Source organism: Pteropus alecto, unplaced genomic scaffold, assembly GCF_000325575.1.
Source record: "Pteropus alecto unplaced genomic scaffold, ASM32557v1 scaffold177, whole genome shotgun sequence".
Taxonomy (NCBI): Eukaryota; Metazoa; Chordata; class Mammalia; order Chiroptera; family Pteropodidae; genus Pteropus; species Pteropus alecto.
In genome coordinates, this window is record NW_006442207.1 from 12,607,712 (window position 1) to 12,630,117 (window position 22,406).

General features: G+C 43.5%; 1 protein-coding gene across 7 annotated transcripts in view; it reads right to left on the reverse strand.

Moving 5' to 3' along the window:
* Window positions 1-22,406, reverse strand: part of SUFU (SUFU negative regulator of hedgehog signaling) — a 93,424-nt gene that overhangs the window by 56,864 nt on the left and 14,154 nt on the right. For all 7 annotated transcript variants that reach the window (XR_001517730.2, XR_003042839.1, XR_003042838.1 and 4 more), the window contains exon 3: window positions 8,582-8,718. Coding sequence is in view for 4 of the 7 variants with exons in the window: in XM_006920904.3 (XP_006920966.1) it covers window positions 8,582-8,718 (137 nt within the window). In the remaining 3 variants the exon portion in view is untranslated. The remainder of the gene's footprint in view (window positions 1-8,581; window positions 8,719-22,406) is intronic.

A 22,406-nucleotide genomic window follows, 5' to 3' on the forward strand; every position in this document is an offset into this window, starting at 1 on the left:
GTCTTCAGAATCAAATCCAGACTCTTCATCACAACTTTGAGTGCAAGCGCAAGGCCCAGCACTTTCCCATGTCTGCTAGGCCTCCAGCTTTCCCTGAGCCCTTTCCTCTCCCTCACCTCCCTCCAGCCACATGAGCCTTCTTCCAGATCCTCATATTCCTCAAGCTTTTTCCCTCCTCATGCTGTGCCCTCTGCCAAAAAAATTCTTCTCATTCTCTGCCGTCAGTCTTGTCCTTGCCTGACTTTAAAATCTAAAATGAGTCCACCACCTTATTCTTGGAGCATCCTGATCTTTCCCTTTCAGCAATCTTATGGAATCAAATATTTATTCACCTGTGTTTTCAGTGTCTCTCTCCACTGCCTACAGGCAGGGATCCTCTCTGACAAGAGTCCTTGGCATGTAGCAGGCACTTAAATAAAAAATATAACCGATGAAAAGAGCTCCTTTCCCCCAAGTCCTCTCTTCATTTAAAATGGATCCTTAGAGGCTCAGAGGCTATAGCATGCAAACCAGCGCTGCTTAGGGCATCCCCAGAGGCTCACTCCTGCCACTCAGCAGCCTCAGGAAATTCTGCAAGGCCTATAATCTCTCTGAGCCCATTTCCTTATCTGAAAAGCTTCAGCATCAGTATCTTCCTCATCAGGCCATCTACTGCAGAGGTAAACTAAGAAAATGTAAGTGCCCAGGAAAGCTTGGTGCTCAATAACGACTGATTGATTTACTTACTTTTAACTATAAAAAAGTAAGCAAAATTTACTTACTTTTAACTATTAAAAAGTAAGCGAAAAAGAAAAGAAAGAAAAAAAAGACCTCAACAGAAAAAGACTGAACTGTGTGTGTAATTTCACCTTATGAAAAGCAGGAGAAGGCCAAACTCAGGAAAACGCCACAATTCACTGAGATTCTTTACAGAAAATTTGACCTGCTATCAATATCTGGAAAAGTCTCTCTGACTTGAGGCACACACAGGCTGTGTCCCTTGCCACTTCGAACATCATAGACAAGAGACTTGATGGATGGGTTCCTGTGCTAATTCTAAACTGCATGAGATACTATATAAGGGCTTCCTGTCCTTCCTAACCCCAAATGTATGCATTTAACACGAATTAATGATCTCAAGCCAAGTAACCTAAGAAAGGGAACCAATTCTCAAGGACCCAGGAGAGTACTTTGGTGCTAATAATTTTACATAAAAATCATTATGTTGTGTTTACTGGATGATCACAACAGTATTATTATAATAATATAATCATCCACAGTAGCTATTAACATGTAAAATGTTAATTTCCCTTAACCCAGCAATCCTACTTCTAAGAATCTTTCCCATGGAAATGCTTAGGCAAGAATGCAAAAACACACATATACGAAGATGCTCACTGAAGATGCTCACTGCAGGTTTGTGGCAGGAAAAAACTGGAAGTCGCCCAAACGCCCAACAACAGGAGACTGGTTAAACAAAGTATTGTATACCTAGATAATAAAAAAGTGTACAGTTAGAAAGAACATATTGACATGGGAAGACGTCCAAAAGATATTAAGTAAAAAAAGCTAGTTGAAAAACAATCTGAAAAGCATGGTCCATTTTTATAAAATAATTCCACAGATACATGCATTGAAAAGAAAATCTGGAAGTAGGAATGCCAACCATTTCCCAGTGGGGGGAATGAATAATGAAGGATTTTTGCTTTCTGTGTCATATACTTCTACGTTTCAATTTTTATAATGAGCAAGAATTTCTTTCAGAAATGGGAAAAGGAAAGAAAATGTAAAACAAAAAATCTCTGTTGGTATTAGTCTGTCAATACCACAGAGTCCAATCAGCTTTAAGCTCTGATGGCTCAGGATGCTAACACAGTGTTGCCCCGTCGTCCTTCTTGGACCCGAATCACAAATTAAGCCGACTCAGCACTTGTCATGAGGCTGCCATTACACAACAGCTAGTGAAGGTACTTGAATTTCCACAGTGTCAGTTACAAGGTTGGGGGGCCACGTCTCTCCTAAAACTCAAGTGAAATTGCCTTGGAATTTGTGGTTAAAGCCTACCAATGGCAGAACTGAGAGCAGACAGCCTCTCCAGTAGAATTCTAAAGTGCAGCTGAGAAATCGAGCCCTGCTGAGTTGGGGAATGGTTTCTTTCTAATGAAACCCAGAGGGGTAGGGGGCAGGGGAGCAGTCACTGGCAATCTGAGAAGAAACAATAAGCTGATGGTAAAATTATAAGAGAATGAGAAAGTAAGAGAAACTGGCTGCAAGGTAGGAAGGAAAGAAGTGTCTACTGGTGAAGTGTCTACTGATGTATTTACTGCACAATTTGTTCAGAATGATTCAGGAGCCTGGTTCTGGTTCTAAATTTGCTATAGCAGGTGAAACAATGACAGCAACCCCTTCCCTTTCCACATGACACTTTTGTACTAACCCAGTGTCCTGATCAATATGCGAGGTTCCTGACTCCAGGCAGGGCTAGGGCTTCTTGGGTAGGAGGGCGGATAATGCTTTGCCCACCTGGTGGTCATTCTTCTCCTTATTAACACGACCCCAGTTTTCCTCCTCTGCCTTTCCTTGACCATGACTTTCAGGGAACCAGAGCCCATCCTCAGCCGTGGAAGGTGGATACTGATTCGTAAACCAAAGAGACTGCCTCACTTTCCTGATATAATTCTAGCCAACGAGATGCAAAGGGAGATCAATGAGGGCAGTTCTGTGGAAGTTTTGATTGGCCTTTAAAACAGACAAAGGACAGAAGGGTCTCTTTTACTGCTGGTAGACTCTGTCAAATGTGACTGCTGGATGCTAGGGATTATGGCAGTCATCTTTGGAATATGAGGAAACTAGCCTAAAAAGGCAAGCCAAAGTACCGAGGAAGGCAGAGCAGGAAGTTAGAAAGAACTCAGGTCCTTAACAATATTGTTGAACATATGACAGCCAACCCTGGAACTGCTTCACCTCCAGATGACTTGCTATGTAAGATAAGTGCCCTTACTGTTAGGACATTTTAGTCAAAGTGTTCTGTTACGTGTAGTCAAAACCATCCCAACAGATACAAGACAGAACAAAAGGTGATCGCTCCATCACGATTAAACTCCCAAGCATAACTGCACACGATTACTGAGGTAATAGATGCTCCTACGGTCCTATGAGAGGAACTGATTTTGCCTACCCAGAACCAGAGAGACCTATTCTTTTTCAGCCAGTATTTACCTATTGCTTTAGAGGCCTTCTCTTCTATTCCATGTGGTTGGAAGTGAGGAGCAGGGAGAACTTTAAACATAAATCCTGGTGCTCCATCCTGGACCACCACCATCAACCAGGGTGGTCACATGACCCAGGCAGAACTAACCTGAGCTCCTCCCCAGGACTACCATAGGAATGTTGGGGGAAAAAAAGCCTTTTGCCTGCTGGGGCTGCAAACTGAGAGAATGAGAAACTCTGACTGGGGGTGTTCATCTTTCTTGGCACATGGGGAGAGTCAGTCTGCAGTACAAGACCAACACATGAGTCAGAACCCTGAGGACACTGTTTGAAATATGAATCGAGCCATGCCTGAAACCCTGGACATCTCAGTTACCTAAGCCAATCAAGTGTGTTATTGTTTAAGGTAGTTTGAGTTAGGTTTCTGTCATTTTCTTATAACTAGAAGCTCCCCAACCAAAATAAACACGAAACTGCCCTACTCCCACATCTTGAATCCTTCACCTTCTCTAGATAGTCTTCTTTCCCAGGTCTCTCTCATTTCTACTTCCTTTTCTCTATAGCTCAGCTTTCCACCTCTGAGTAAACTGACCAAAAGGCAACCAACTTCTGGCAAGTCGGGGTTAGGTTACAGGACCCTTCCGAGTCACTGCTCAGAGCAGACCTCAGAGGCAGCCCTCACATATCCCTGCAGCCGGGCATGGGCATCGCCACCCCCCACTACACTCCCCAGAGTCTTGTCATCCTCTTTTCCTTGCCTACCACTGCTCTGATGCCATTTCGAAGCCTGTATGGTAAAGCTGTAGATGTCACTTAGCTCTGGAAGAGCAAGTCTAAGCATTCCATTTACTAGATGACACTGCTCAGCTGCATGTTCTCATACGCGAATTGGCGTGGTGCTCCACATATAGTCACTGAGTTGAAGGTGAACAGCATGGGAGAGGCAACATCATCAAATACAACTACGCTGCTAGTTACACATGTAGGTATGTCTATAAAGACGTCAAACATAAAATACATGTTCTGTATAATAGCATCTGTGTAACCCCTGTAGGGTGTAACCACTTGGGCAGAGCAATGCCTACACATCACAAGGGAGGTTGTCTGCAGCATCAGGAGTGTGCCCTGCTCTGAGAAAACCTGAAAGGCCTAAGCCCAGTCTTACAAAACAGTTACAATAAAGGGCAGTTATTTACATTATAAAAAGATTCTCCACCTTATAAAAAGATTTACTACAAAGGCCCACTAAACTGCTTGGTCTCTATTGCATTTAGAATAGAATTTGATTTGTATAAGGCTTTACAGGCACTGTCAACTACATAAATAAAAGGAGCCACAGTTGAACTGAATTTGTTTTTTGGATGTATAATGTGACGAACAAACAATGCAATTTTACTTATATCACTATTATTGATTTTCTGTGTGAGAGAAAGTTAATGGTGGCAAATGTCATCATATCAGTTGAGGCAGGCATCTGATTCAGAAACAAGCAAGGCACTTCCTTCCTAACAAGGTTTTGCTGTTAGGTCGGGTCTTTACTGTCACTAAAAAAAAGATCAAGGTACTCACCTTCTCAATCCATATAGTTTTTAAAGACTGAAGAAGAAGAATAATTGCAGATAATATTATATCGTTCTTGATACATATCAAGCACTGTTCTAAATGCTTTGCAGGTATTACTCATTTCATCCTCTCAATAACTTCATCTGTAGTTACTGTTATTATCCCTGCTTTATAGATGAGTAAATGGGTTATACTGCCCAAGGTCAGGAGGCAATTAACTGGCAGAGCTAAGAATGTAGGCAGTCTGGGTCCAGGGGCTATGCTCTTAACCAACATACTATGCTGCCCCCATGATCTGGCAGTCACATGCAGGAAGACAGTACATCAGAGAGGAGTGGAGTGGAAATGGGTGCTACTTAGCTTATTATCAACAAGTTCAGGCACATGGTGCTAAGGACCTGTATTAGGCAGTAAAAAAGGGGGAAAAGGGGAGGGATGGTGATTAAAAAGAGGCATAAGGGAGGTTTTTGGAGAATTAGTCTGTTTCTTGATTTGGGTTCTGGTTATATGGGTATGTTCAGTTTGTGAAAACTCATTAAACTGTACCTTTTACATACATATTTTCATGAATAAAAAGTTAATGGGTGGAAGAATAGATTTAAGAGAATTTTGGTAAAATTATGAATGGTTTTTGCCCTCCTCTATTTTCCAAATGTTCCAGAATGCCCGAGCGAGGCATCATGGAGCTCAGAGGCCGTGTGAGCAAGTGTAATCACCCACATGGATGATTCTGAAATCTCACTGTCCAGCCTGAGACATCCAGCAGCCCTGACATCAGCTGAGCTACAGGCAACATGGAATCATGGTTAAGAGAGTGGCATTAAGAGTTATAATGCCTGGGCTCAAATCTTGCCTTTGCACCTATTAGATGTGTGATCTTGAACATGCTATTTCACCTGTCCATACTATCTTGCTTTCTACAACTGTAAAGCTGGTATAACACAGTGCCTAACTCACAGGGCTTTACTGAATACTGCACGTATTGTTCTCACCACTCAGGCCCATGGCCATGGTCTCCTATCTTACATCTGTTAGCACATACTTTTTATTATTTCCCTATTATTCAGATAATTTATTATGAGTCCCTTCTATGTTACAAAAAGAATTTAAGGTAGATTTGTTTTAGCTATTATTTAAGTAGGTAGTACAATCATACCATAGAAAATCTGGGAGACAGAAAACTAAGTATTATACTTTTAGGAGTATAGTCATCCTGCTGCTGCTGTGAAATGCCGGAAGTGATCTGCAGGTGCAAACCATAGCTGTCATATTAGAGCCACCATAAAAAGGCCATAGGTGCAGAAGGTGCCATGAAACACACACTAGTCAATGGACACTCAAGAAACAGCCATAACTTTTTTTTTTTTGAAAACTTAGAAGGTTAGAAGGTCAGCACAATGAATACTCATATGCTCTTCACCTAGATTCACCAGTTGTTAACATTTTGTTACATTTGCTTCTCTTCTTTCTCCACACACAGACACTTCATTGCTGAACTGTTAGAAAATTAAGTTGCACCATCATGTCACTGTATTAAAAAATACTTCAGCTTTTATCTCCTACGAATAAGGACATTAGCTGTATAACCATAATACCATATCACACGCAAGGAATTTCACAGTTGCACAATACTGTTATCTAATATACAGTCTATACTTACATTTTCCCAATTGCCCTAAAAATGACCTTTTTATTTTTTCAATTTAGGATCCAATCGAGGATCATAAATCCATTTAAATGATCAGGTTTTCCTTAATCTAGGACAGCCCCGTCCCCTTGCCTTTTCATATCTTTCATAGCGCTGACATTTTTGAAGAATCAATGATTACATTAGTATTGTAAAAATGGTCACTAGTGTTGTTTCCGGTGTGGGTAAAATGACCCTTGCAAATCAAATTCTATTTTTTCATTCACTTGCATTATCATTTCATAACTATATTAAAACTATTTCAGAAGTTCATTGCTTGACTCCACCTGACAGTGATTTATAACACCTACTTGTTTTACATTTCTCTGATCTCTATCCACCTGAACAAGTATATACAAACAAGAAGTTGACTAGTTTTTATAGCCACCTTTCCTAGAAATATCTATTTTCCCAAAGACAGTTCTATATCGAAATCAACTTCAGGCATCCCTCCCCTCTCCCCAAGAAGGTCGAGAAGAGACATAAAGGGTTCAGGCAGTAGACTCTTGGCACGATTTTAAAAGATTCTTCAAACCACACTAGGATAGCACCAAATCACATGGCCAGCTGGTCCTGGCAGCCTGCTTCCCCTGCCCCTGTGAATGTTACTTCCTCTTGGTCAACAGTTCTTTTACAGCCAAACACCATCTCCAGACCAGCAGCATTAGACTCCCTGAGAAGGTGGTTAAGACACAGATGCCCTAGTCCCACCTCTGACCAACTGAATCAGAGCCCTGCAGAAGGGTATGGGAATCAGTGTGTTGATGAGCTTCCCAGGAGATCTCATGAGCAGACAGGTTGGGAAACCTTGCTCAGAAAAGACCCACTGTAGCCTCTAAAATGGGACTATCCCATAGTACACACAATGGTAGATAGTACTTAAATATCAGTCCTATTACGAGACAGCTACTCTACCAACAACTGACTCCAAGGGGTCTGGAATGAGAGCAGAGGAGTTCAACTCAGAAGCTTTACTGTATGCCCAATTTATACCCTACTCAGGCTGAAATAAAAAGTCGTTATACTTAAGAGAAGCTGCCAGATAGATCTATGGTTCTCTAACTTTAGTCTCTACCGAAGCACCTCAGAACATCACCCCCAAAGATTTTGAGCCAGAGGTCTCCTGTGGGGCCCAGGAATGTGTGGTTGCTACAAACCCTCCAGGTTCTTCTGATGCAGGAGGTTCGAGGACCATACTTTGAGCGACTCTGGCCTACTCTGGCCTAGATGCTGTTCTGCCCCTATCTATAAGCAGTCAAAGAGCAAAATAGTTGGATAAAGTATCTTGGCCTTTGTTTGAAGGCTACTTACCAAACCGAAGAAACAAAATCTGAGGTAGTATTGGAAATATTTCTGAGCAATTAATTAATCAAACATTCAGATGATATGAACCCTCTATAAAAGATACTAAATTTCACTCCAACATTTCATCCCACAGGAGGACTAAAGGCAGGCTGAGCCAAGAGCAAGAGACCAAAGCTCCTAACACAAAGCCCCACTTTAGGTTCTATATTAACAGTCTCCAGAGGGGCAACAGGAACACAGGACCATCCCCTGGAGGGCATCTGAATCATTTGGATCAAACAATATTTCTGACTGTCAAGGTCCTACCTGATTCCAGTTCCCCTTCACTGTGAGGAAGCAAACTCCTGGCACTTCTTTTTCTCTCTCTCTGCTCCACCTTCTACTGTTAACCCAAGCCTTAGTCAAGATTAACATGTGTGCCTGTGGCCCCAGAAACAGATGGTTAGGACACTGGCAGCAGGAAGCAAGGACTGTGCTAATTATGGGAAATGGGGCAGACAGAGAAAGAGCTAGTCAGTTCCATGCTGAGTTGGCCTTTGGCTTACTGGGAATCAGAAGCATGGCTGGCAGACTGCAATGAGGGCTCAGGGTGTCAGAACGGTGGCATGGACTCTCACTTGCTGCCAGAGATCATAGTGACACATCCTTCTCTTCCATGGCCCAGGTAGCTTTCCACCCCAAAATCTAGGCAAAGTCTGTCACCTTCATGATACAAATAGGGTATAACACTCTCAGGAAACGTCACTATGCAGACATCAAACCATACCTGTGAGTTCCCAAAGCCAACCAGGCTCATGGCAAAGGACTGCCACACCAGACAGCTCATGGGGCTCTTACCTGACTGGAACACGTATCTGGCCAAGCCCTGCATTAGCTCTGCTGGCCATGTTGGGGGAGCAGACTCCCCTGTTTCTCTCTTCAGACGAAATGTCAACTCAAAGCCAAAACCACTAGGTCCATCTGTTCCTGTAAATCTGAAAGGAATAAAAAGCAAATGTTTTTTAGTTCAACTACTTTAGGAAAAACACTGTTCTGAAAGTCTAATTAAAGTTCTCCCTTATTCTTGGTGGCCTCAGCATTCAAATCCCCTAATCTGAGGAATCTCCCAGTGTGTGAGCCATGAGGGGAAGAAGGACTTCAAAAACCTGTAAGGAACAAGAACTCTAGCCACACCCTCCAGCCAGCTATAGTACTTGTGTATGACCTTGGCCCAGCCAATCTAATTCCCCTGCTGGCACTCTGAATTACAAGTTCCACATTTTACAGTTCTGGAACATTCCTTTCTGTGTGACTGAGGGTCCATTACTGAAAATTTTCCTTATTCACGCTCCATATTCCTTCAAGCACCTACTTAGTTAGCCAAGCATACAAGCCCTGCTGTACACTCCATGAATATGAGACCCTTTCTCTGTTTCCACCTCCACTCTGACCCACAAGGGTGCAATTCTTGGGCTGGGCTGGCTGGCCTCCAAACTCAGCACTTGCAGACGGTTCCCAGGGCAGATTCCAAATACTGGGAGGGCCTGTACTGTTCCTGCAGCCCAGCACCCCATGTACAGTAATCGATCGGCACATACTCTTCCTGAAACCTGGTACCTCATGTGTACTCTCTTCAGTCACTGGAGCCTTCAGCAAGCACGGTCGGCCCTCACTTCCCATCCCCAGGTGGTCCAGAATAATGAGGGTTACTGTCTCTGTGGCTGCACTCATCACAGTGATGATGAGGCAAGGAAAGCCTGCTTCCCTGTCTGCTAGGAAAAGCCGAGGAGCCCTAAGTGTCCAGGGAAGTCCCTGAAATGAACTTCTGCCAGAGAGGAAATGATAGAGAGCGAGGCCTAGTTGGGAGAGGGTGTGTGTGTGTGTGTGTGTGTGTGTGTGCGTGCGTGCGTGCGTGGGTGTGAGAGAGAGAGAGAGAGAGACACACTGTGTGTGTGTGGGGAAGTGTCCAAGTAGGAGTTCCTGAGAGCTCGGGAGGCCTGCCAGCATGGGAAGGGTTAAAAGTTAAAATACGTTCATGACATAATTTTCAGTAATTATATCTTGTACAAACATGAGCCACAATGATCATACACATGTAAACTCCTCAGCATACAAATACAAACCATAAACTAAAATGACAGACCACACCTCCTTGCCAGCCAAACTACTGGAACAGGCGGTCAGAGGGGAGAATTCTGAAGGGATGGTGACACAGTCAATACCCAACCCAGGAATTCCACCATCATCATCATTATCATCACCACCCCCAAGAGGCCAGGCCCAGAGACTGGAGAGAAAGAGATTCAAAGTCACAGAAGCTCTGATGCCAGTCTTAGCCTTGCTGTATGCCTGGGTGAGCTCAGGCCTCTCGCGTTTGCCGCAGCAGGGATGTCATCAGACAGCTAAGTTCTCTAATGGACTGAAAAGGACTCTATCCTTAAAGTCATCACAGTCACCCATTATATTAAAAGGTGTCCACAGTTTCATTTCCTCTGGGCATCTAGCAATGTGGGAAACACAATCCATTTTGAGGGTACACACTTAAAATTTGGAGACCACGCTAGAAGACACTTAGCAGGATGTGGTGTAAATTATTTTCTTCCTTTGCTGAACTGCCTTGTTTGGGGGCAATTCTGTTCAGGGAGGCTAGGCAAACTGAGGCTGGAAGAGCTGCCTCCCAGGGGCTGCAAGTATGAGAAGAGTGTGAAAACCTGGGGTAATATAAGACAGACTCAGAGTTAAAACTCTACAAAAGGAGATGGGTTACTAGGTCAAAGAGAAGATTTCAAGCAGTCACCAATTAGAGGCAGCTTTGTAAAATGTATTAGAACATTACTCCAGGGCTTTCATCCTGGGCCAAGAAAAATACATGATTTCTAACCGCAAAAACTTGGGAAACAGACTAAAAGAAACAGTTCCTTGGGATGCACAACGGGGAGAACCCCTGGATGCAGAGAGAGAAATCACAGCATCCTAGCAGCACCACCTCTCTATGGAGGGCTGTACACACAAGCATATATGCATGTATGGGTGTGCATGCATTCACATGCACGTGTACACCATCTGCTTCTACATGGGGTGCTCTCTGGGCCAGCTCTGTGGTGGGCAGGCCAGCCCTCATAGGGCTGGCTTGGAGGGACAAGCCTGGCCAGATGGTCTCCACCTGCGTTTGATTACCACCCACCAGGCCTGCTGGATGCAACCTCTAAACTCTGAAACACAAGTTTGGAATGGCCCTGCCTCAGGATAAACATACAACCTGGAGCCTGTCAGTTCTCTTTTTCAAGGCAGACTGTCCAGACAATAGTCAAATGACAAGGTCATTCAGTCTTTAAAGTCCACCGGAGGGGCCTGGCTTGGTCTGGACTTCTTCCAGTGAGCGCTTCTCCAGCCAAAGAGGTTTTGTGTGACCAGAGAATGAAGCACCCCCTCCCCCGCCCCCCGCAGGGAGCCGCTGTCTCTCACATCCACAGAGAAAGGAAAGCATGAGAAGAAACTGGCATGTGCAGCAGAAGGTAGGATTTGGGTCAGAGCAAAAAATTTTCTAACACAGAAGGCCAGTAAAATACTGGCTGGTGGTAGGGGGCCAGTGGGATTTCTTCCTACAAGGATTTCTAAAGGAATACATTACAGATTCTCCCCAGTCTGGTAGGGAGGGCATGAGGTGTTCTGTTTTATTGTAGAAGGATGAATGAGATGGCTTCTCAAGACTGTTTCCAGCTTAAGAACTTATGACCCTGCTCACTCAGGTGCCCAGGGGAGAGGCTGGCTTTTTCCCAGCAGTTTGGCGAGCTTAGGAATGGCTGTGCCAGCCTCATGAGTAGCATCAAACCTGCCAACAGGAAGAACAAGTGCCTTGAATCCTAGACACAGTTGCCCGATCACTGGAATTTGCCAAAAGGTATGTCCTAAAGCATCCGACTGAGGTATCACCCAGTCTCCAAGAGGTCGAAACAACTCGTAACTCCTGGCAGAAGATAAATAGGAGATACTTTCTGGAGGAAACACAACAGCTGGGGTGGACAGAAAGAGCTGACCTGAAAGTTAGCATCTCATGCTCAACACTATTAGTAATTAGGAAAATTGAAATCAAAACCACAATAAGGTTCCACTTCACACCGTCTAGGATGGCTAAAATAAACACTGGAGAGGATGTGGAGAAACTAGAACATTCATACACTGCTGGCGGAAATGTAAAAAGGTGGGCAGCTTCCTTGTAAAACAGTTGGGCAGTTTCTAAAAAGGTTAAACAGAGTTACAATATGACCCAACAGTTCCACTCCTAGATATATATACACAAGAGTACTGAAAACATATGTTCACACAAAAACTTGCACACTAATGTTCATAGTGGTATTATTTATGATAGCGAAGAAGTGGAAGAAATCCAATGTCATCGATGGATGAAGGGGTAAACAAAATGTAGCATATTCATACAATGGAAGAAAAAAAAGATGTAGTGATACTTGCTACAACATGGATGAACCCTGAAAATATTATGCTAAGTGAATGAAGCTAGATACAAAAGGCCACATATTGTATGACTTGTTACCTATAGGAGGTAGGTGGGAATGAGGTGGAAAAGACTGCTAGGTGGGCGGGGTGTGTGTCTGTGTGTCTGTGTGTGTGTGTGTGTGTGCGTGTGTGTGTATGTATGAAAGATTTCTCTGAATATATATCCTGGTGCATAATAGGTGTTTGATAAACACTTAATGAATGAGCTAACAGGCTCAGGCAACAGCCCTTTCCATCAAGATCTAGCTTGACCCCAGAGAAAGTGGCCCCTGCTGACCTTTCAGTTCCCCTGACACCCAGCAGAAGTGCTCTGGCATTTCTAGACTGTAGCTGGCAACAAGCCTTACCCATCTCATGTCACAAATGTGATCCCTCACCTATCTTTTCAGGATGTGTTTGTCCACAGTAAACCCACAGCTCAGGATACTACAACACAGCTGAGCTGTAAAGCAAACACTCTTGGCATTATATGATTATACCTAACTAAGCTCTGGGCTGAAAAAGTATAACAGCCAGCCCAAGTGTCCAGGGCTCTTTTACTCCCCTCTCCAAAAACAGCAAACATCCACCTACGATCAAAAGATAATTAGTCAAGAAGAGTCAACACAAAATCTGATCCACTGCTCTGCCTGGGCAGTTTTAATTCCAAAACATCAAGTAGAATGCCCTGGTCAGTCTGCCCAAAAACAAATGTGGAGAAGCAAGGAAACAAGAAGTGGATCTGGCCCTTCCCCTCATCCTTCTCCTGGCCATCCCCAGCCTCCTGTGATCTAGGGTTGCTCAGCTCTTGACCTAGTAACTAAAAAGGCTACACGGTGAGCCCCAAGATGCTGGCATTGCTTGAGTAGTGTTACCAACTTGTGCTTGTTCGTCCAGGACTTTCTGGGCTTTAAAATTGAAAACCCCACATTCCAGGAAAGCCATTAGTCTTAGGTAAATTGAGATAGTCAGTCACCCAACACTTAAGTGTCACTATTTGACCCACACAAAGCAAAATGTTGCCACATTTAGAAAGCACTAAATATGCATCAAGAGCCACCAATACGCCAACAGTGCAGGAGTAGAGTCTCCGGAGTCAAAGTGCCTATGCTCTAGTCCCGGCTCTGCTATTTCCCGGTAGTATGACCTCAGGCAAATTATGTCTCCTCTCTGTGCCTCAGTTTCTCCATCTGTATTAACAGAGATATGAAGAGTTAAACCCTAAGGTAAACTGTGGACTCTGGGTGGTAACGATGAGTCACTGTAGGTTCATCATGTGACAAATGTACCATCCTGGTGCCTGATGTTGATCCTGGGAGAAGCTGTGCATGTGTGGGGGCAAAGGATACAGAGAAACTCTGTACCTTCCACATAATTTTGCTGTGAACCTAAAACTGCTCTTAAAAAAAATAAAAGTCTATTTTTAAAAAATGGAGATATGAGTAGCTATCAAATGGTAACTACTGAAATGAGGTAATATGTATAAAACAATTAGAAGAGTGCCTAGAACACAGTAAGTATTGTCTAAGTGTCAGCTATTATCTACAATAGAAGGTCCGAGTTCTGAGAATTTATCCTAAGAATAATTTTGTATTTGAAAAAGGCTTTTGCATAAATATATTCATGGTATTTATAAGAGGAAAAAATTTAGAAGCAATATTGTAAGTTCTGCTGCATTGTGTGGTGAGACATTACACAGTCATTAAAAATGAGAGTTCTAAAAGAAGGAGGGGCGATTTCTGAGATATGAGAAGCAAAGGGCTTTCCATCTCTAACTGGTGAAGAGGAACAGAAAGTTTACTTCGGAACCCTACTCTACAGCCTCTATGGTTTGCTATTCACTTATTGTTAATGACAGGACAAAAATACAAACAACTATTTTTTAAATAATGGTCATAAAGTTAAAACTCTTGTACATTGCTGCTGGGAATGTAAAATGGTACAGCTGCATGGAAAACAGGGTGGCAGTTCCTCAAAAACTTAAACACAGATTTATCATAGGATCCAGCAATTCCACTTCTGGGTATACACCCAAAAGAAATTATTCTGGGACTTAAACAGACACTTGTACACCAATGTTCACTGCAGCATTATTCATAATGGCCAGTGGTTAAAATGTACCCAAATGTCCCTGTGTGAATGAATGGATAAACAAAATATCCATACAATGAAAAATTATTAGGCCTTAAAAAGGAAGGAAACTCTAACACATGACACATGCTACAACATGAATGTGCCTTGAAGACATTTTGGTAAGTTAAATAAGCCAGACGCAGAAAGACAAACATTGTATGATTCCACTCATAAAAGGTACCTAGAGTAGTCAGTTCATAGACACAGAAAATAGAATGGTGGCTGTCAAGGGCTGGGGGAAGGAGTGGGGAGTGTTTAATGGGTACAGAGCTTCAGTTTGGGAAGATGAAAAAGTTCTAGAGATGGATGGTAGCATAACAATGTGAAAGTACTTAATTCCTTTGAACTATATATCTAAAAATTGTTAAAATGGTAAATTACATGTTATATGTATTTATTTTTTACTACAAAATAAATGGTGATGAAAAAGCATGAAACAAAATTTAATGTAAGTATAATTCAAAATATTTGTATATACACACACAATATAAAAATACATGAGAAATAGAAAAGGCAATAAAGTTACTATAATGGCTATCACAGTGCAATTATTCTTTTACAAACTTCTTTGTATTTTTCAAAAAATTCTACTGTTTATAATCTCTGATCTAGACCATAAACCCCACAAGCAGGTCTAGCCTGCCAGGCTTCTCATAGGATCCGGTGGCTGAGTGTATACACTGGACAGTCAGGGTACGACAGGAGAGGTCCATGGTCATCCCCTCTTTCTCTGGGGATAGCCTGGATACTTCCATTGGTATCTGGAGCAAGGAATGCTGGGCCAGCTAAGGCTGCTGCTGACATTGTGAAGGTGGTACCTCTAAAGTCAGGTCTAGGGACTATGGCTGTCAAGCTCAACGTTGCTATCAAAAGAAAAGGAAGAGAGGACCATTATCCTTAGGAGACATATGGCACAGGAGGCCAGGCCAGTCCAATTCTAAAATCAGGGGTGATGTCATTTCATTCCCTACAAAGGCTCCTGTTGTCCCTTCTTCCCCCTTCTTCCTTGCCTACCCCCTTGTCGTGGGCTAGATGGAGAACTGGGCAGACCAGTCCTTCATTCTGGGGTTGGTCTTCCCTTCCAACCAGTCCTTCTCCTTGGGAATTAGGCTTAGTTCCCAGCCTTACTGTGTTAGATATTCTCTTCCAGAAGAATGGAGCCTCTGAGTCCTGGCCCAGGGAAAAAGACCCAGAAACTTTTTCCTTCAGTGGTCTCCCTCCAAGTGCACACACATGGCCCATGCATGTCTCTAACAGGTGTAGGGAGAAACCTTAGCTCCAGCTAGTTTCACAGATTACAGAGAACCCAAACCAAAAACCTCCAGTAGCTCTGGGGCTCTGCACAAGAGGCTGCCCACCGCTTCTCCACCTCTGCTTCCCAGACTAATGCCAAGCAAGCAAATCCAAGGACCACTGATCCAAATTCCAGCACCTACCTGGGGCACCAGCTGCCTTTATCATTTGCCCCAAGTTTCTCAAAAAGTTCAGTCTGCTCCAAGGCCCCAGAGCCGCCCAAGACCATTGATGCCTTGAGATTAGGCATTGCCCTGCCCCATACACTATGCAGATAATAAAGAGCTGCCTGGCAAAGGGAAGCACTGGAAACCATTTCACTAGGGCAGCACTGGAAACCATTTCACTAGGGAAAACAGAATGTGAGCATTTCCCTGTGCATGGCCTCTGCTTGTCCTCTAGGGGACTTTCTAAATAAAGAAAGAAGGATAAAAGCCAGAGCCCCACTTTCTCCAGAGCCTGACCCCTGCTATCACCTTACCACATACAGTCTCCACAAGTAATCTCATAAAATGGTTTCCGGAACCGTGCCTCTGTTGAGGATTCCCAAAACTACCCGCAAGCAAAGGACCAGACTCAGACACCTCAAACTCATTATACACAAATCTGAACTCAGTATCTTCTCAAGCCCAATCTTCTCCATCTTTCAAGAAGAATACCACCATGGAAGCCTGTAAAATAGCATCCAAAGAGGTCTAATCCCTGGAAACTGTAGATGCTACCTTACATGGCAAAAGGGACTTCGCAGATGTGATTAAGTTAAATACCTTGAGATGGGGAGATTATACTGGATTATCTGGGTGAGCTCCTAACCACGAGTCCTTAAAAGTGGAAGAATGAGGTAGAAGAGTAGGTCAGAGATGCGATAGGAGGACTTGGCCTGTACTTGCTAGCTTTGAAGATAAAGGAAGAGGCATGAGCCAAGGAATGTGTGTGGCCTCGAGGAGCTGGAAAAGGCAAGGAAATAAATTCTCCCTCAGAGCCTCCAGGAAGGAACACAGCCCCACTAACACCTTAACTTGAGCCCAGTAAGACCCATGTCAGATTTCTGACCTCTAGAACTGTAGGATAATAAATGTGTGTTGTTTTAAGCCACTAAATATGTGGTCATTTATTTTAGCAGCAATAAGAAACTAATACAGCTACTAAGCCAGAATCCTGGGAGTCATCTTCTAGTCCTGCCTCATCCCCTATGCAACCAAGCAAAGCAGGCAGTCATTGAGCTGTCAACTCTTCCTCCTTCCTCCTCAGCGGCTCTCAAATCTATCACCTTCTCTCCATCCTAACTGCCATACCATGGGTTAACCTTCAGCATCCTTCACTTGGATGGCCAATAACACTCTTCCTCACTGATCTTCTGCCTCCTGCCCTATTTAGTTCTTCACTCTTGTTTCCGAAATGGGAATATGATATACCTCTCCTCTGCTTAAAAATCCTCCAAAGCCCACCCCACACTGAATCTTCAGGATCAAATCCAGACTTCCCAGCAAGTTTCACAATGAACTGGGTTCCACTCACCTCTTCTGCCTCATACTCTAAGTACCAGTTCCAATGAATGGAATGGTAGATCTCAGGACATGCTAACGACTTCCTCACCTCTGGGACTTTACACAGGTTGTTCCCTTTTCCTTTGCCCCATGCTAATCTTCAGGAAGGCTCAGTGGTTGCCTTCTCTGAGCTGGGTGCCTGAGCTGAATATCTTGTTTGCCCTTCCTGAACCATCTCCATCATGGCAGATAGATGCTGAGGCGGCTCCCACAATCTCTGTTTCCTAGTGTTCATGCCTTTGTGAAATCCTCTCTCCTTGAATGAGAGAAAAACCTGTGACTTGCTTCTAACACCACCCTAGGTGATGGGCTATCACTCTTATGGTTATGTTACATAGAAAGACCACATCTTGCTAGCAGTCTCAATCTCCACTGCTTACTTTGAAGAAGCTTCCTTGACTCCTACAGCTGCAAGGAAAGGAATTTTGTCAACAAGAATTCTGAGTGAATTTGGAAGCAGATCCTTTCTCAGAAGAGCCTCAGATAAGAATTTAACCCAGCTGACACTGATTGAAGCTTTGTGAGACCCTGAGCAGAGGACCCACTAAGCTATGCCCAGACTCCTGACCCAGAAGAGATGTAAGATAATGTGTACTGTTATAAGCTGCTAAATGTATGGTAATTTGCTATGCAGCCATAGAAAACCAGCACACATACCTTGCACTCTGCTCTGTAAGGCTGACCTGTGTGGAGCTCCTAAGCTCTTGCTACCAATCAGGTTCAGGCCAGTGGGAGCTCTGACAGGAAACAAGAGGGAGGGAGAAGAGAAAGGCTAGGGCTTCCTCTCTACAAGATTGCCTGAGACTGGCTATGCCCTTCAATAGAAGGTCACTGATGAAGGTTACTCTGGAGAGGGACACTACACAACTCTCCTTCTGGGTTCTTGATTTTTACTCCCTCCTCCAGTCCCTTTAGAAATAGAATAGAGACCAAGCCAACCACTGGCCCCATGTCACTGCACTATCATTATGGTGCCATTCCTTTATAAACAAACCCTTCTCCAGTTATCCTGTTTTTAAGGTGCCAAATTTTGGTTGCAACCATGACCAATACAGGGTACCTATCATCTCTTCCTTACTCCTGTGCAAACCTCCATCCATCATAGGACCCTCACTGCAGTACTGTAACTGTCTTCCTGGCTCCCCATTAGGACTGGATTTGCCCCTTCTTGTACCCTGCAGTGGCCAGCACAGTGCCCAGCACAGGGGTGCTGAGTGAAGATTTGCTACACAAGGGAACAGGCACCAGCTCAATGAGATGGGTAACCTGCTTGGCAAAGCCAGCTGGGACTGTGAAGGTTGGGTGGAGGAGTAAAGAGTATGGACCAGTGCCACAATTCAGAGTGTCTGATACTGACTACTGAGGTGCCTGACACACTTTGGTCAAGATTCTCAAACCAATATTTTTAAACTGATCAATTTACTATTTTCTTGGTTCACAAATGTGGGCTAATTTTTCATGTAATTCATTTTCTCCATTGTAAAAGGAGTGTAACTATTATGTATTGCAAAATCATATGGTTTTCTCAACCATTTCACTTGGCCATGCTTTCTTGTTGGATGTAAGGTGGCTTCCAAAGCTGCACTCTTTTTGTGCTTTGGTAAACATCTTTATGCATATTGCTTTTTGTTTTCTTTTTTCTCCACAAGTAATCGATTTTCAGAAGTTCCAGAATAATAAATTTTAAAAGTTGGTTTGTGAGCACTTAGGAAAGGAGGTATTATCATTAGGATCTCTGTGTGTGTGTGTGTGTGTGTGTGTGTGTGTGTGTGTGTGTGTAAGCAATACTGTATCTGGTATCATGTGTGGCTAACTTCATCCCCCTTCTAGGGGAGGGTCACCTGGTAGGTCAGGCAAATGAGGCAGGCTACAGGTGTCACACAGCATTTCTGACACTGATCTGCCTTTCCACTCTTAGGTCCACACCATTACCAAGCCTGTGCTGTAACCCCCAAGAAACCCCCATTCCCCAAACATGTCCCCTACCAAATGCCATGACTGCTGCTGACCCCTTGGCCTAGAAGGCCCTTCTAATCCAGCCTTATCTCCCCAAGTCCTCTTGTCAAAGCCCTTCTCAATTACCATGTCTTTTAGTGAAATTATGCTCTTTCCATAACATGTTCTCTCAAAGCACTGTTTTATCTCTACTGTAGGACTTCATGTGGTCTCCCTTACATTTTAAGCAGGGATCACTCACATTATATTGTGGACTTTTGTCATTCTTCTACTCTTTTGTAGTCCCCCAAAGTGACACTGAACACAGAACAATGCTGGGCAACTAGCAGGTGCTCAATAGATATTAGATGACATTATCGGTGGCATGCACATACTGAGGCTAAAAAAATGTTTACTAACTAGACTGAATCTGAGAAAAGAGGCAACGTTTTGCAAGATTTAGAATGGTGAGTAAGAAGTAAGGAGGTAAATGCCAGCCCAAGGTTATGGGCTGAAGGGTGTAGGCAGAGTAGTGAGCCTGCCAGAAGTGTAGAGAAGTTAAGAAGTGAGGGATGTCAACATCACAGATTCCTGGTCTTGGGCTCCGTGAATACTTTGGAGGTTCCATGGCGGACTTAGGATGGAAACTGCATAAAATTAGAGAGCAGTCTAGCAACCCTGGCAAGAACAGAGGTCGCCTGAGCTGACACAAACCCCAGCTCTACCACTCTCTAGCTGACCCTTGGGCAAATGTGTCTCAGTTTCCTTATCTGTTAAACTGGGATAAGAACACTTGCTTCATAGGGTAGTTACAAGGCTTTTAACGGCATGGCACAGTGTCTAACACCTAGCAAGCACCCACGAGTGGAAGCCAGTATTCATCCTTACCCTTGTTAGTGCTCTCTAGAAGGAATCCTTGCTCATCATTTCTCCCTGAAAACATCAGCAGATGCCTCTAGGTTCCCTAACTTCTAGACTCTGGAGCTTAATCGGCCCCACCCCTCAAGAGCTGCCTGGGTCTTTCAGCTTTGCCTGAGCTCCTGACCTTGGATCTTTCCCAGAGCCCTGAAACAAGGCCCGATAACTCTTCCTGACTGCTATCATGCTTGGTGTGACAGGCATTACAATAGAATTCAGTAAAAAGCTACTAAATAAACATTTGCGAAGGTGATGTTTTTATTTTGAACGATTCATAATTAGCTATTCTGAAACGGTGTTTGGTGACTGTACAAGTACTATATACTAGGTAGTAACACTTTAAAAAATTCTTTTGAAATGTTTTTATGGTAATCTGACATAGCTAAGATTTTTTTAAAACTTCCATATATATTGTATTAACTTTGTATAATCTTAAAAAAAGAAAGAATGAGGTGGGAGGGGGTTTGGGAGGTTGGATGTAAAAAATGAAATGATTAAGTACAAATTGGCAGTTACAACGTAGTCACAGGGATGTAAAGTACAGCATAGGGAATGTACTCAGTAATACTATAATAATTATGTATGGTGTCACATGGGTACCAGACTTATCAGGGGGATCAGGGTACCAAACTTATCGGGGGGATTACTTCGTAAGTTATATAAATGTCTAACCACTATCCTATATACCTGAAACTAATATAATATTAACCGTCAACTGTAATTGAAAATAAAACAAAACAAAAAGAATGAATGAAAAAAAGAACAAGAAAAGTTCCATCAGCTGAGACTGTGCACCCTTACACTGAGCTAAGAGTCTGGTGAGGCTACAGTACTGGGCAGCTGCCTTTAACTCTGAATAGTAGATGCTCTTTCCACTCCATGCCATCTAATCAGATTCAAGGGAATGCATTTGCCTCACTCAAGTGGATGTTTCCTGAGATCCCTTGCTGGGAGCCGAAGACCACAATCCCACAGCATTCCTCAAGTTTAAAAACAGTAGCTCCCAGGACTGATTCAGCTAAGAATCCAGCCAAACAAACTCACCTGGCTCCCAAAACTTAGAGTGTCTTAACTCTATCCCAGTGAGCCAAGAGCTTCCCAGATTGAGAAACCAAATCTAACAAAAAGCACCATGCCCAGAACAGCAGACCCTTTCTCTGCAAGGTGGTAAAATCTCACAGTTCAATCTCTTCTAGTGGATGCCAACTGTACCTTCTTCCCTCTTCTCCCAACTATCACCAAAGAAGCAAAAGTCAATCCCCTGGGATTCTAAGCCAGCCTGATACTCTATAGGAATACAATGGGCCACAGAAAGCCTGGTGCAGAGGTTTCGTGGCATCATTATAACAGCTGCCACTCAGCTTTGGCTTAAAGCAACAAAAATCTTTTTTAGGAAATAAACAAAAGATAAGCTAGGCTAATGGCAGCAAGATCACAGTCTGATTTGGGAAGCAAGGTGCCATTTGCACTGGTGTACAGCCTGGCTTCTTGTATACCCAAGAGCCAGACATTCTGCCCAAGGGCCTTTTGTCCACCCACTATCCTCCAGGACTGTGGGAAGCCAGCTACCCCAAAAGACAGAGACATCTGAAAGAGGGTAATGAAAAGAAACAAATCTTTTCAGCATCTCCGTTCCCCAAGAACAAGGACTGTACTTTTTGCATGTTCTGTACACGGGCACATCATGTCACAGCTGAACAAATGCTAAATGGCAATAATATTCCCATTGCTGTCCAAAAAGATAATCAGGCTGAGACATTCAAAAACAAGCAAGATAAGACAGTATTAAAAAGCAATAAGCCTTCCTCTCAGTCACTATCAAAGTCACACTCAAATATCTTAATGGCATTTCCTTTGAGCCACGTTTGCTGCTGTTTCCCTTTTTAGGGAAATAAAACCATCACTCAACTCCGTTCTCTTGCCTTCATATCATGCTGAGGCCCCACATTACTGGAAAAATTTCCTACAGCCCCACTCCTGCCCCCATCATGTCATCCCTTTGCTTTCCTCGTCAGTCAACAGATAATTTGCTGAAGATCACATTCTTTACATTGCCTTCAAACTCTCCAACCTCATCTGGTTCCACTGTCCTCTCTTATGAAGCCCCAAACATACTGGCCTTCTTTCTATTCTTTGAATACCTCAAGATCCTTCCTACCTTAGGGCCTTTGCATTAGTTATTTTCACTGCCTACAGCTTTTACATGGTTGAGTGACCAGAGCACTGCAAAATTACAGGGAGCACCGACTGCAAAGAGAGCCACTGAATGGTTCTGAGTAGCAGAGAGACATTTATGAGATGCTGTGGACAATGACCCCGCCACAGAAATAGCACAGAACTAAAAAAGATCTACACCAGCAATG